General features: G+C 62.9%; 1 protein-coding gene across 2 annotated transcripts; it reads left to right on the top strand.

Moving 5' to 3' along the window:
- The first annotated feature begins 130 nt into the window (after positions 1 to 130).
- On the top strand, positions 131 to 15051 carry WDR13 (WD repeat domain 13). Of its 2 annotated transcripts, XM_064406190.1 has the most exons (10): positions 131 to 288; positions 377 to 444; positions 2027 to 2258; positions 3972 to 4066; positions 4841 to 4968; positions 8037 to 8344; positions 10084 to 10264; positions 10887 to 11028; positions 12113 to 12246; positions 14775 to 15051. In XM_064406190.1, exons 2-10 carry the CDS (start codon positions 404 to 406, stop codon positions 14957 to 14959), a joined length of 1446 nt encoding a protein of 481 aa, XP_064262260.1. In that variant the 5' UTR covers positions 131 to 288; positions 377 to 403; the 3' UTR covers positions 14960 to 15051. The 2 variants fall into 2 exon arrangements, with proteins under 2 accessions (XP_064262260.1, XP_064262261.1); XM_064406191.1 differs by lacking the exons at positions 131 to 288; positions 377 to 444; positions 2027 to 2258 and adding an exon at positions 3216 to 3280.
- Positions 15052 to 15361: the final 310 nt, after the last annotated feature.

The raw sequence follows: 15361 nt of genomic DNA on the forward strand, positions 1-15361 counted from the left end.
AAAGAGACGCGTTCACCACGCCCCTTTTTGTATGATCACCCAATCAACGTGCGCTCCTGGAAGGCGGGAATTACAGACGAGCCCAAAGCCACGCCCCATTTCCCAAAACCAACCAATCACAGAGAAGACCACGCCCCCTCCCACCGCCCTCCGTCTCCAGGGTGACGCGCGCCGCCATTTGGGCGTGAGGCGGTGCCGTGGCAACTTCCGGCCAGGCCCAGCCCCGCTCCCCCGGCCCAGCCCCGGCCCCGCGGAGCTCCTGAGGCGGAGGTGGAGCGGGACGCGCAGGTACGGCCGCCCCGGTGCCCTTTTTCCCCATTTTTTCCCCTTTTTTCCCCACTTTTCCCCTCAGCTGACGCCGTTGTTCCCTCGGCAGGGTCCCCCCGCGGCGGCCGCGGCCGCCATGGCCGCCGTGTGGCAGCAGGTGCTCGCCGTGGACGCGCGGTGAGCTCGGGGGGATTTTGGGGGGGATTTTGGATACCTGGGGGTTTTTATGAGGGGGGATGCTCCTACCTGGGTGCGGAATTTTGGAGGGTTTGGGTACTTGGGGCACTTTTTGGGGGGGGTTGTGACATCTGGGCCTATTTTTGGCTGAAATTTCTCTGGTTTTGGGTAGAATTAACCCCATTTTTCAACCTGTGTCTCAACTGTCTCAGGTGCGGGGCGTGCCACAGGTGAACCGGTTCTGCATCCCTGGGTTGGGTTTTGGGTGGATTTTTCCCTACTCTGGGTGCAAATATTCTGATTTTGGGAAGAATTAACCCCGTTTCTCACCTGTCTCACCTGTCCCAGGTGTGCTGAGAACCACATACCACAGGTGCTGCAGTTCTGCACCCCTGGGCCCATTTTGGGGTGGATTTTCCCCATTTTTTGTGGAATTTTTCCAGTTTTGGGTAGAATTAACCCCATTTCTCACCTGTATCTCACCTGTCTCTCACCTGTATCTCACCTGTCCCAGGTGTGCTGCATACCCCACCCCACAGGTGCCCCAGTTCTGCATTCTTGGGTCTATTTTTGGGTGGAATTTTTCTGGTTTTGGGTAGGATTAACCCCGTTTCTCACCTGTCTCGCCTGTCCCTCACCTGTCCCTCACCTGTGCAGGTGTGCAGTGTACTGCACGCCGCAGCTACCACAGTTCTACGTTCTTGAGTCTATTTTTGGGTGGAATTTTTTGGTTTTAGGTGGAATTGAACCCATTCCTCACCTCTCTCACCTGTCTCACCTGTCTCACCTGTCTCACCTGTGCAGGTGTGCAGTGTACCGCATCCCACAGCTGCCACAGTTCTGCATCTTTGAGTCTATTTTTGGGTGGAATTTTTCTGGTTTTGGGTAGAATTAACCCCATTTTTTACCTGTTTTTCCCCTGTCTCACCTGTCTCTCACCTGTCTCACCTGTGCAGGTACACAATGTACCGCACGCCGCAGCTGCCTCAGTTCCGCACGCCTGGGTCCATTTTTGGGTGGAATTTCTCTGGTTTTGGGTGGAATTAACCCCATTTTTTACCTGTTTTTCCTCTCACCTGTCTCTTACCTGTATCCCCTGTCTCACCTGCGCAGGTACGCGGCGTACCGCACGCCGCAGCTGCCGCAGTTCCGCACACCTGGGGCTGGTTTTGGGTGGAATTTCTCTGGTTTTGGGTGGAATTTCTCTGGTTTTGGGTAGAATTAACCCCATTTCTCACCTGTCTCACCTGTCTCTCCCCTCTCTCACCTGTGCAGGTACGCGGCGTACCGCACGCCGCAGCTGCCGCAGTTCCGCACGCCTGGGGCTGGTTTTGGGTGGAATTAACCCCATTTTTTACCTGTTTATCCCTTGTCTCACCTGTCCCTCACCTGTCTCTCACCTGTCTCTCACCTGTCCCAGGTACGCGGCGTACCGCACGCCGCAGCTGCCGCAGTTCCGCACGCCTGGGTCCATTTTTGGGTGGAATTTCTCTGTTTTTGGGTGGAATTTCTCTGGTTTTGGGTAGAATTAACCCCATTTCTCACCTGTCTCACCTGTCTCACCTGTCTCTCACCTGTGCAGGTACGCGGCGTACCGCACGCCGCAGCTGCCGCAGTTCCGCACGCAGTACGTGCGGCGGCGCTCGCAGCTGCTGCGGGAGCGGGCGCAGGGCGGGCACCTGGCGGGCGAGGCGCGGCGCTGGTACCTGCGGCTGCGGGCGCGGCTCCTGGCGCAGCGCTACGGCGCCCTGTCCGAGGCGGGCAGCTGCCGCAGCGCCCTGCGCGCCAGCCGCACCACGCTGGACCGCATGGAGGTACCTGGGGTACACCTGGGGGCACCCAGAGGGGTTTGGGGCACACCTGGGGGTACCTGGGCACACCTAGAGGGGTTTGGGGCACACCTGGGGGCACCTAGAGGGGTTTGGGGCACACCTGGTGTACACCTGGGCACACCTGGGGCAGCTGCCGCAGCGCCCTGCGCGCCAGCCGCACCACGCTGGACCGCATGGAGGTACCTGGGCACACCTGGGGGCACCTGGGCACACCTGGGGGCACACCTGGGGGCACCTGGGCGCACCTGAGATACACCTAGAGGGGTTTGGGACACACCTGGGGGCACCTGGGCACACCTGGAGGGGTTTGGGGTACACCTGGGGGTACCTGGGTACACCTGGGGCAGGTACAGTGGGGCTGGGGCACACCTGGGGCAGCTGCCGCAGCGCCCTGCGCGCCAGCCGCACCACGCTGGACCGCATGGAGGTACCTGGGCACACCTGGGGGCACCTGGGTACACCTAGAGGGGTTTGGGGCACACCTGGGGGCACCTGGGCACACCTAGAGGGGTTTGGGGCACACCTGGGCACACCTGGGGCAGGTACAGTGGGGTACAGGAGGTACCTGGGATACACGTGGGGGCACCTGGGCACACCTGGGGCAGGTACAGGGGGGCTGGGGCACACCTGGGGCAGCTGCCGCAGCGCCCTGCGCGCCAGCCGCACCACGCTGGACCGCATGGAGGTACCTGGGCACACCTGGGAGCACCTGGGCACACCTGGGCACACCTGGGATACATCTAGAGGGGTTTGGGGCACACCTGGGGTACACCTGGGCACAGCTGGGTACAGCTAGAGGGGTTTGGGGCACACTGGGGGCACCTGGGGGCACCTGGGCACACCTGGGATACACCTAGGATACACCTGGGCACACCTAGAGGGGTTTGGGGTACACCTGGGGGTACCTGGGCACACCTGGGGCAGGTACAGCGGGGTTAAGTCATACCTGGGGCAGCTGCCGCAGCGCCCTGCGCGCCAGCCGCACCACGCTGGACCGCATGGAGGTACCTGGGGTACACCTGGGGCACACCTGGGGGCACCTGGGCACAGCTGAGATACACCTGGGCACAGCTGGGTACACCTAGAGGGGTTTGGGGCACACCTGGGGGCACCTAGAGGGGTTTGGGGCACACCTGGAGGCACCTGGGCACACCTGGGTACACCTGAGATACACCTGGGGATGTGTGGGATACACCTAGGACATACCTGGGCACACCTGGGGACACCTGGAGGGGTTTGGGGCACACCTGAGGGCACCCAGAGCGGTTTGGGGCACACCTGAGGTACACCTGGGCACACCTAGGGGCACCTGAGGGCACCCAGAGGGGTTTGGGGCACACCTGGGGGCACCTGGGCACACCTGGGTACACCTGAGATACACCTGGGGATGTGTGGGATACACCTAGGACATACCTGGGCACACCTGGAGGGGTTTGGGGCACACCTGGGGGGCGCCGGACAATCCCAAATCTTCTTTTGGGGGGGGTCTGGGAGTCCCATCCCCAGTTTTGGGGAGATTTGAGAGGACCCCATCCCAGATTTTTGGGGTTTCCACCCCATTTTTGAGGACCCCACCCCCAATTTTGGGTTTCCCATCCCCAATTTTGGGTTTCCCACCCCCACTTTTGGGTTTCCCACCCCCATTTCGGGGTCTCCCCCCCAGTTCGGGGGTCCCAACCCTTTTTTGCCCCCCAGGATTTCGAGGAGGACCCGCGGGGGTCCCGGGGCCACCGGCGCTCCCTGAGCCGCAGCTCCGGCCCGGGGGGGCTGCGGGGGGGCCCTGACGAGCGGTGAGACCCCCGGGGGGATTGGGGAGGGGTCCCGGGGGGATTTTGGGGTTTTTTTGGGTGGATTTTGGGTTTTTTTGGGGTTTTTTGGGGGGTCTCAGGGTGGTGGGGAGTCATTTTGGGGGGCGGTTTGGGGGGCTGGGGGAGGTCTCAGGCCCCTGGGGGTTTTGGGGAGGGGTCTCAGGGGGTTGTGGAGTCTTTTGGGGGGTTCCCGGTGTTTTGGGGGGGGTCTCAAGGTGCCTCCCCCTCCCCCCATTGATGCTGGGGGGGCTGCGCCCCTTTGGGAGAAACCATTGTGGGGGATGGGGGGGGGGTTTGGAATGTGCCAATTGGTACCTGGGGGGGTCAGGAGTACCTGGGGAGGGGTCTCAGGGTCCTGGGGAGGGGTCTCAGGGTCCTGGGGGTGGGGTCTCTCATTGCCCCTCCCCCCCATGAGGGTCCCCATACCCCTGGACTAAACCATTGTGGGGGATGGGGGGGTTTGGAGTGTGCCAGGGGGTACCTGGAGGGGGTCGGGGGTCCTGGGGAGGGGTCTCAGGGTCCTGGGGAGGGGTCTCAGGGTCCTGGGGAGGGGTCTCAGGGTGCTGGGGAGGGGTCTCAGGCTCCTGCGGGTGGGGGCGGGGTCTCCCATTGCCCCTCCCCCCCCCACGAGGGTCCCCACCCCCTGGACTAAACCATTGCAGGGCACCGGGGGGTGCCGGGTTGGGCTCAGGGAGTCTGGGGGGGTTCAGATCGATTTGGGGGGGGGTCTCACGCTGTCCCCCCCATCTCCCGCAGCCCCCCCGGGGTGGTGCCCACCCCCCTGGCCGAGGCCAGCCGGGCCATGGCCGGGGACACCACCCTGAGCGAGAACTACGCCTTCGCGGGCGTGTTCCACGTCTTCGACCAGCACCTGGACAGCGCAGGTACGGGGGGCTGGGGGCTCGGCTGTCCCTGGGGGGGCTTCAGGTATCCCCTGGAGGGGTCTCAGGTGTCCCCTGGGGGGGGCTGGGGGCTCGGGTGTCATCTGAGGGGGGCTGGGGGGTCTGAGGTATCCCCTGAGAGCAGCTGAGGGGTCTCAGGCGTCCCCTGAGAGGGGTCTGGGGGGTCTCAGGTGTCCCCTGGGGAGGTCTGGGGGGGTCTCAGGTGTCCCCTGAGGGGGTCTGGGGTATCTCAGGTGTCCACTGGGGGGGCCTCAGGGGGTCTTGGGTATCCCCTGGGGGGGGCTGGGGGGGTCTCAGGTGTCCCTGGTGGGGCCTCAAGGGGATTTGGGGGGTCTCAGGTGTCCCCCGAGGGGGTCTGGGGTATCTCAGGTGTCCACTGGGGGGGCCTCAGGGGGTCTCGGGTATCCCCTGGGGGGGGCTGGGGGGGTCTCAGGTGTCCCTGAGGGGGTCTGGAGGGTCTCTGGTGTCCCCTGGGGGGTCCTCAGGGGATTTGGGGGGTCTCAGGTGTCATCTGAGAGGGTCTGGGGGGGGGTCTCGGGTGTACCTGGGGGGTCTCGGGTGTCCCCTGGAGGGGTCTCAGGTGTCCCTGGGGTGACCCTGAGGGGGTCTGGGGGGTCTCAGCTGTCCCCCATGTCCCTCCCCAGGGGAGGAGCCTCAGTTTTCTGCAGGGTCTGGGGGCTTCCCCAGCTCTGTGGGGGCTGTTTGTTTTGGGGGGGGGTCCTCCCCTGCTTCTGGGGCTGATCCCTCTGTTCTGGGGGTCTCCCCTGACTCTGGGGTGTTCCTGGCCCTATACAATTTTGAGGAGGGGTCTCCCCTGGCTCTGGGGGCGTTCCTAGCCCTGTACAATTTTGAGGAGGGGTCTCTCCTGACTCTGGGGGTGTTCCTGGCCCTGTGTTATTTTGAGGAGGGGTCTCCCCTCTCCCCCCAGTGCGCAAGGTGCAGTTTGCCCACGACGAGCGGCACCTGCTGGGTGGGTTGGGGCTGGCTCTGGGGGTGATGGCTCTGTCTGGGGGTCTCCCCTGGCTTTGGGGTGTTCCTGGCCCTGTACAATTTTGAGGAGGGGTCTCCCCATTCCCCCCCCAGTGCGGAAGGTGCAGTTTGCCCACCATGAGTGGCACATACTGGATGGGTTGGGGTTGGCTCTGGGGGTGATGGCTCTGTCTGGGGGGAGTTCCCCTCTCTGGGATTTTGAGGAGGGGTCTCCCCTGACTCTGGGGGTGTTCCTGGCCCTGTGTTATTTTGAGGAGGGGTCTCCCCCTTTCCCCCCCAGTGCGGAAGGTGCAGTTTGCCCACGACGAGCAGCATGTGCTGCATGGGTTGGGGGGTCTCCCTCAGCTCTGGGGGTGATGGTTCTGTTCTGGGGGTGTCTCCCCTGGCTCTGGGGATGTTCCTGGCCCTGTATAATTTTGAGGAGGGGTCTCTCCTGGCTCTGGGGGTGTTCCTGGCCCTGTACAATTTTGAGGAGGGGTCTCTCCTGACTCTGGGGGTGTTCCTGGCCCTGTGTTATTTTGAGGAGGGGTCTCCCCATTCCCCCCCCAGTGCGGAAGGTGCAGTTTGCCCACGACGAGCGGCACCTGCTGCATGAGTTAGGGGTCTCCCCTGGCTCTGGGGGTTTTCCTGGCCCTGTATAATTTTGAGGAGGGGTCTCCCCTGACTCTGGGGGCATTCCTAGCCCTGTGTTATTTTGAGGAGGGGTCTCCCCATCCCCTCCCCAGTGCGGAAGGTGCAGTTTGCCCACCATGAGTGGCACATACTGGATGGGTTGGGGCTGGCTCTGGGGGTGATGGCTCTGTTTGGGGGGAGTTCCCCTCTCTGGGATTTTGAGGAGGGGTCTCCCCTGACTCTGGGGGTGTTCCTAGCCCTGTGTTATTTTGAGGAGGGGTCTCCCCATTCCCCCCAGTGCGGAAGGTGCAGTTTGCCCACCATGAGCAGCACCTGCTGCATGGGTTGGGGAGGGTCTCCCCTGGTTCTGGGGCTGATCCCTCTGTTCTGGGGGTCTGCCCTGACTCTGGGGGTGTTCCTGGCCCTGTACAATTTTGAGGAGGGGTCTCACTTCTCCCCTCCCCAGTGCGGAAGGTGCAGTTTGCCCACGACGAGCGGCACCTGCTGCATGAGTTAGGGGTCTCTCCTGACTCTGGGGGTGTTCCTGGCCCTGTATAATTTTGAGGAGGGGTCTCTCCTGGCTCTGGGGGTGTTCCTGGCCCTGTACAATTTTGAGGAGGGGTCTCTCCTGACTCTGGGGGTGTTCCTGGCCCTGTGTTATTTTGAGGAGGGGTCTCCCCATTCCCCCCCCAGTGCGGAAGGTGCAGTTTGCCCACGACGAGCGGCACCTGCTGCATGAGTTAGGGGTCTCCCCTGGCTCTGGGGGTTTTCCTGGCCCTGTATAATTTTGAGGAGGGGTCTCCCCTGACTCTGGGGGCATTCCTAGCCCTGTGTTATTTTGAGGAGGGGTCTCCCCATCCCCTCCCCAGTGCGGAAGGTGCAGTTTGCCCACCATGAGTGGCACATACTGGATGGGTTGGGGCTGGCTCTGGGGGTGATGGCTCTGTTTGGGGGGAGTTCCCCTCTCTGGGATTTTGAGGAGGGGTCTCCCCTGACTCTGGGGGTGTTCCTAGCCCTGTGTTATTTTGAGGAGGGGTCTCCCCATTCCCCCCAGTGCGGAAGGTGCAGTTTGCCCACCATGAGCAGCACCTGCTGCATGGGTTGGGGAGGGTCTCCCTGGTTCTGGGGCTGATCCCTCTGTTCTGGGGGTCTGCCCTGACTCTGGGGGTGTTCCTGGCCCTGTACAATTTTGAGGAGGGGTCTCACTTCTCCCCTCCCCAGTGCGGAAGGTGCAGTTTGCCCACGACGAGCGGCACCTGCTGCATGAGTTAGGGGTCTCTCCTGACTCTGGGGGTGTTCCTGGCCCTGTACAATTTTGAGGAGGGGTCTCCCCTGACTCTGGGGGTGTTCCTGGCCCTATACAATTTTGAGGAGGGGTCTCCCCTGGCTCTGGGGGCGTTCCTAGCCCTGTACAATTTTGAGGAGGGGTCTCCCCATTCCCCCCCCAGTGCGCAAGGTGCAGTTTGCCCACGACGAGCGGCACCTGCTGGCGTGCTGCTCTCTGGACGGGACGCTGTCCGTGTGCCGCCTGGCCCCCGGGCCCCCGGCCGTGCTGCGGCGGCTCCGCGGCCACGGCGCCGGCGTCTCCGACTTCGCCTGGTCGCTGTCCAACGACGTGCTCGTGTCCGCCTCGCTGGACGGGACCCTGCGCCTCTGGGACCCCGGGGACGGGCGCTGCATCCGCCGCGTGCCGGACCCCGACGGGGCCGCGCTGCTGTGCTGCGCCTTCCAGCCCCTGAACAACAACCTGACCGTGGTGAGAGAAACCCCAAAATACCCTAAAACTGCCTTAAAATAGCTTAAAAATGTCACAGCCCTGAGAGCCCCTCCTGGGACCCCCAAACATCCCCCCAAACCCAACCCTGCACTGCTGTGCTGCGCCTTCCAGCCGCTCAACAGCAACCTGACCGTGGTGAGAGAAACCCCAAAATACCCTAAAATCATCTCAAAATACCCCAAAAATTTCACAGCCCTAAGAGACCCCCAAACATCCCCCCAAACCCGACCCCGACGGGGCCGCGCTGCTGTGCTGCGCCTTCCAGCCGCTCAACAACAACCTGACCGTGGTGAGGAAAACACTAAAACTGCCCTAAAATACCCCAAAAAACACTCTGAACATCGCAGCCCTGAGAGCCCCTCCTGGGACCCCCAAACATCCCCCCAAACCCGACCCCAGCGGGGCTGCGCTGCTGTGCTGTGCGTTCCAGCCGCTCAACAACAACCTGACCATGGTGAGAGAAACCCCAAAATACCCTAAAGTACCCCAAAAACACCCTGAACATCACAGGCCTGAGAGCCCCTGCTGGGACCCCCAAACCCAACCCCAATGGGGCTGTGCTGTGCGTTCCAGCCGCTCAACAACAACCTGACCGTGGTGAGAGAAACCCCAAAATACCCTAAAGTACCCCAAAAAACACCCCAGAACCCCACAGCCCTGAGACCCCCCAAACATCCCCTCAAACCCGACCCTGATGGGGCCGCGCTGCTGTGCTGTGCGTTCCAGCCCCTGAACAACAACCTGACCGTGGTGAGAGAAACCCCAAAATACCCTAAAACTGCCCCAAAACTGTCCTGAAACCCCAGAGATCTGAGAGCCCCTGCTGGGACCCCCAAACATCCCCCCAAACCCACCCCTGCGCTGCTGTGCTGCGCCTTCCAGCCGCTCAACAACAACCTGACCGTGGTGAGAGAAACCCTAAAATATCCTAAAATACTCTAAAACTGCCCTAAAATAGTCCAAAACATCCCAGTGCTGGGAGACCCCCCCTGAGACCCCCAAACCTGACCCCGACGGGGCCGCGCTGCTGTGCTGTGCCTTCCACCGTGATGGGGGAAACCCTAAAACCATCCTAAAATCCCCCAAAACTGCCCTGAAACCCCAGAGCCCTGAGAGCCCCTCCTGGGACCCCCAAAGGATTCGGGCTCGGGCAGCTTTGGGGGTCTTGGGGTGGGTCTGGGGGTCTCCGAGTGACCCCCCCCGTGCCCCCCAGGTGGGCAGTGCCCGGCACATGGTGCGGGTGGTGAACATCTCCACGGGCAAGGCGGCTCGGGGGGGATTTTGGGGATCTTGGGGGAGATTTTGGGGGTCTCAGGGTGGGTTTTGGGGTCTCAGGGTGGGTTTTGGGGTCTCAGGATGGGTTTAGGGGTCTCAGGGTGCCCCCCCAGCCCTTTTTTGCCCCCCAGGTGGGCAGTGCCCGGCACATGGTGCGGGTTGTGAACATCTCCACGGGCAAGGCGGCTCTGGGGGGATTTTGGGGATCTTGGGGTGGGTTTTGGCGTCTCAGGGTGGGTTTTGGGGGCTCTGTGCCCCCCCAGGCGACCCCTCCCGTGCCCCCCCAGGTGGGCAGTGCCGGGCACATGGTCCGCGTGGTGAACATCTCCACGGGCAAGGCGGCTCGGGGGCGGCACCGGGGTGGATTTTGGGGTGGAATTGGGGGTCTTGGGGCAGGTTTGGGGGGGATTTGGGGGGTCTCAGGCAGGTGTGTGCCCCCCCAGGTGGGCAGTGCCCGGCACATGGTGCGGGTGGTGAACATCTCCACGGGCAAGGCGGCTCGGGGCGGCACCGGGCGCCTCCCCGGGCGCGTCCTCGCCCTCTGCTTCGACGCCCCCGGGCGCGTCCTGTGGGCCGGGGACGACCGCGGCTCCGTGTCCTCGTTCCTGTGCGACCCCGGCACCGGTACCGGCACTGGGGGGCACTGGGAGGGACTGGGAGGGACTGGGAGGGGATTGGGAGGGACTGGGGAAGGGATTGGGAGGGACTGGGAGGGGGTGGGGGGTACTGGGAAGGACTGGAATGGACTGGGAGGGACTGGGAAAGGATTGGGATGGACTGGGGGACAACGGGCAGTCCGTGTCTTCCCTGTTTGACCCTGGCACTGGGAGGCACTGGGACAGATTGGGGGACACTGGGGGGTGGGTACAGAGAAACTGGGAGGCACTGGGCCGTACTGGGTGGCACTGGGGGTGTCCCACATCCTTCCCCCCCCAGGCTGGCTGACCAAGGCTTTGCCAGTGCGGGTCCAGGCGGGCACCGGGAGGGATTGGGGGGCACTGGTTGGTACTGGGAGACACTGGAGCTGCACTGGGAGGCACTGGGGCTGTACTGGGGGGCACTGGGGCAGTGTTAGGTGGTTTTTTGGGGGGTTTCCCTCCCTGCCCCCCAGGCCGGCTGACCAAGGCCTCGCGGGTGCTGGTCCAGGGGGCACTGGGCAGTACTGGGGGGCACTGGGAGGCACTGGGGCTGTACTGGGGGGCACTGTGGGGTTTTTTGACGGGGGGTCTCACTGCCTGCCCCCCAGGCCGGCTGACCAAGGCCTCGCGGGTGCTGGTCCAGGCCGGCGGCTCCATCACGTCGCTCTCGGCCCGGGCCTGGGCCAGCCGGGAGGCGCCGGACCCGTCACTGCTGGTGAACGCCTGCCCCGACCGCCTGCTGCTCTTCCGGTACTGGGGGGACACTGGGGGGGCTTGGAGACACTGGGGGGGCTTGGGGACACTGGGGGGGCTTGGAGACACTGGGGGGGCTTGGGGACACTGGGGGGGCTTTGGGGACATCAGGGACACTGGGGGCTTTGAGGAATTGGGGGGTGTGGGGTAACCCGGACCCGTCGCTGCTGGTGAACGCCTGCCCCGACCGCCTGCTGCTCTTCCGGTACTGGGGACACTGGGGACACTGGGGGGGCTTGGGGACATCGGGGGGGCTTGGGGACATCGGGGGGGCTTTGGGGGCTTGGGGGGTGTGGGGTGAACCAGACCCATCTCTGCTGGTGAACGCCTGCCCCGACCGCCTGCTGCTCTTCCAGTATGGGGACACTGGGGGGGCTTGGAGACACTGGGGGACACTGGGGACATTGGGGGGGCTTGGGGACATCGGGGGGACATCGGGGAACCTTTGGGGGGCTGAGGAGGGGCTGAGGGGTTGGGGGATTTGGGATAACCCAGACCCGTCCCTGCTGGTGAACGCCCGCCCTGACCGCCTGCTGCTCTTCCAGTACTGGGAGGGGGACACTGGGGACACTGGGGGGGCTTGGGGACACTGGGGACATGGGGGGGCTTTGGGGGATTTGGGGTGAACTGGACCCGTCGCTGCTGGTCAATGCCCGCCCCGACCGCCTGCTGCTCTTCTGGTCCTGGGAGGTTTTTGGGGTGATTTTTGGGTATTTGTGACCCCTTGTTTGGTCCCTCCAGGGTGGTGGAGAATGATGAGGGCTCAGGAGAGTTTTTGGGGTGATTTTGGGGTTTTTTTTGGGTTTTTCTGACCCTGTTTCCCCCTGCCTAGGGTGGTGGAGGATGAAGGGAGCTGGGGGTGATTTTGAGCTGATGTTTGGGGTGATTTTGGATGTTTCTGATATTTTTTTCTCCACGCCAGGGTGGTGGAGGACGAGGGGGACTCAGGAGGGTTTTTGGGGTGATTTTGGGTGTTTCTGAACCTGTTTCCCCCTGCCCAGAGTGGGGGTGGCACAGGAGCTTTGGGGGATTTTTTGGGGTGATTTTTTGGGGGTTTCTGATAATTTTTTCTCCACCCCAGGGTGGTGGAGGACGAGGGGGGCTCGGGCGCCCCGGGGCTGCGGCTCCGGCGCAGTTTCCCCACGCGGCACCGGGAGCAGCCCCTGAGGAGCTGCTTCTGCCCCCTGATGTCCTTCCGGCAGGGAGCCTGCGTGGGTGAGCACTGGGAGCACTGGGAGGGACTGGGACAAACTGGGAATGGACTGGGAGGGGACTGGGAATGGACAGGGAGAGACTGGGAGGGACTGGGACAAACTAGGAGGGACTGGGAATGGACTGGGATGGACTGGGAGGGGCTGGGACAAACTGGGAGGGGCTGGGGATGGACTAGGAGGGGCTGGGAATGGACTGGGATAGGCTGGGAATGGACTGGGGGGGACTGGGAGAGGCTGGGAATGGACTGAGACAAACTGTGAATGGACTGGGAGAGACTGGGACAGGACTGGGAATGGACTGGGAGGGACTGGGAATGGACTGGGATGGACTGGGAGGGGCTGGGAATGGACTGGGACAAACTGGGATGGACTGGGAGAGACTGGGACAAACTGGGAATGGACTGGGGGGGACTGGGAGGGGCTGGGAATGGACTGGGAAAGACTGGGACAAACTGGGATGGACTGGGAGGGATGGGTGGGCGCAGGGACAGCACCACCCCCCAGCCATGTCCCCAGGCAGTGACAGGCGGCAGAGAGGGCAGGGAGGTCACAGCTGTCCTTGTTGTCCCCAGCAGTGCCGGGCAGCGAGGGGGGCACTGAAATCTCAGCCCTGAGTCTGTCCCCAGTGTCCCTGATGTCCCCGATGTCCCCAGCAATGACAGGCAGTGAGGGGGTCAATGGGATCACATTCCTTATCCGTGTCCCCATGTCCCCCACAGTGACGGGCAGCAAGGAGGGCAGTTGGGTGCCATCCCTTATCACTGTCCCCAACGTCCCTGATGTCCCCAGCGTCCCCACAGTGACAGACAGTGACGGGCAGCGAGGGGGTCAGTGGGATCACATCCTGACTCCCTGTCCCCAATGTCCCCGTGTCCCTGCAGTGACAGGCAGCGAGGGGATTGATGGGATCCCATCCCTGACTCCTGTTCCTTGTGTCCCCAATGTCCCTAGTGTCCCCATTAGTGACAAGCAGCAAGAGGGTCAGTAGGATCCCATCCCTGACTCCTGTCCCCCGTGTCCCCGCAGTAACAGGCAGCGAGGAGAGCAGTTGGATGCCATCCCTCACCCTTGTCCCCAGTGTCCCTGATGTCCCAGTGTCCCCAATGTCCCCATGTCCTGACAGTGACAGGCAGTAAGGAGAGCTCTTGGGTGCCATCCCTCACCCTGTCCCTCATGTCCCCGTGTCCCTTGTGTCCCCAATTTCCCCGATGTCCTGGCAGTGACGGGCAGCGAGGGGGTCAGTGGGATCTCATCCCTGACTCCTGTCCCCAATGTCCTTGATGTCCCTGATGCCCCCAATGTCCCTGTGTCCCCACAGTGACAGGCAGCGAGGAGAGCAGTTGGGTGCCATCTCTCACCCTTGTCCCTCATGTCCCCACATCCCTAGTGTCCCCGCAGTGACGGGCAGCGAGGCAGTCGATGGGATCCCATCTCTGACTCCTGTCCTCAATGTCCTTGATGTCCCTGATGTCCCCGTAGTGATGGGCAGTGAGGCGGTCAATGGGATCCTATCCCTGACTCCTGTCCCAGTGTCCCTGTGTCCCCAATACCCCTGACATCCCCAATGTCCCCGTGTCCCCGCAGTGACGGGCAGTGAGGCGGTCAATGGGATCCTATCCCTGACTCCTGTCCCCAATACCCCTGATGTCCCCGATGTCCCCGTGTCCCCGCAGTGACGGGCAGCGAGGAGGGCTGTTGGGTGCCATCCCTCACCCCTGTCCCTCATGTCCCTCGTGTCCCCAATGTCCCCGCAGTGACGGGCAACAAGGAGGGCTGTTGGGTGTCATCCCTCACCCTTGTCTCTCATGTCCCCAATGTCCCCGTGTCCCCAATGTCCCCGATGTCCCCGCAGTGATGGGCAGCGAGGGGGTCAGTGGGATCATATCCCTGACTCCTGTCCCCAATACCCCTGATATCCCCAATGTCCCCGATGTCCCCAGTGTCCCTGATGTCCTGTCCCCGTGTCCCTGCAGTGACAGGCAGTGAGGGGGGCTGTTGGGTGTCATCCCTGATTCCTGTCCCTCATGTCCCTGATGTCCCCAATGTCCCCGCAGTGACGGGCAGCGAGGAGGGCTGTTGGGTGTCATCCCTCACCCTTGTCTCTCATGTCTCTCATGTCCCCAATGTCCCCGCAATGAGGGGCAGCGAGGGGATCGATGGGATCCCATCTCTCACCCCTGTCCCTGATGTCCTGTCCCCGTGTCCCCGCAGTGACGGGCAGCGAGGGGGGCTGTTGGGTGTCATCCCTCACCCCTGTCCCTCATGTCCCTGATGTCCCCAATGTCCCTGCAGTGACGGGCAGCGAGGAGGGCTGTTGGGTGTCATCCCTCACCCTTGTCTCTCATGTCTCTCATGTCCCCAATGTCCCCGCAATGAGGGGCAGCGAGGGGATCGATGGGATCCCATCTCTCACCCCTGTCCCTGATGTCCTGTCCCCGTGTCCCCGCAGTGACGGGCAGCGAGGAGGGCTGTTGGGTGCCATCCCTCACCCTTGTCTCTCATGTCCCTGGTGTCCCCGTGTCCCCGCAGTGACGGGCAGCGAGGACGCCTCCGTGCACTTCTTCGACGTGGGGCGCGCGGCGCGGGCCACGGTGAACACGCTGCAGGGCCACGGCGCCGCCGTGCTGGCCGTGGCCTTCAACTGCGACGAGTCCCTGCTGGCCTCGGGGGACGCCGCCGGCACCGTCATCGTCTGGCGGCGCCAGCACGCCTGAGGCGCCCCACATCCCCACGGGGAGCCCCCAGATCTGCCTGGAAATACCCCCAGAGTACCCCAAAATACCCCAAAAACCAGCCCGAAATGCCACGCGTGGCCTCAGAGTGTGGAGAGTTTTGAGAGCGGCGTGCGGGCACCGAAATGCCCCAAAATCCTGCCCAAAACGTCCCCCAAAATCCTGTCCAAAATACCTCAAAATCCTGCCTCAAACCCTTTTCAAAATGCCCCCAAATTCCTGTCCAAAACACCCTCCAAGATCCTTCCTAAAACACTCCAAAATCCTGCCCAAAACACCTCAAAGTCCTGCCCAAAACATTCCAAAATCCTTCCCAAAAAACCCAAAATCCTGCACAAAATGCCCCCCAAGATCCTGCCCAAAACATCCCCCAAAATCCTGCCC

Source organism: Passer domesticus, unplaced genomic scaffold (genome assembly GCF_036417665.1).
Source record: "Passer domesticus isolate bPasDom1 unplaced genomic scaffold, bPasDom1.hap1 HAP1_SCAFFOLD_161, whole genome shotgun sequence".
In the NCBI taxonomy this organism is placed as follows: Eukaryota; Metazoa; Chordata; class Aves; order Passeriformes; family Passeridae; genus Passer; species Passer domesticus.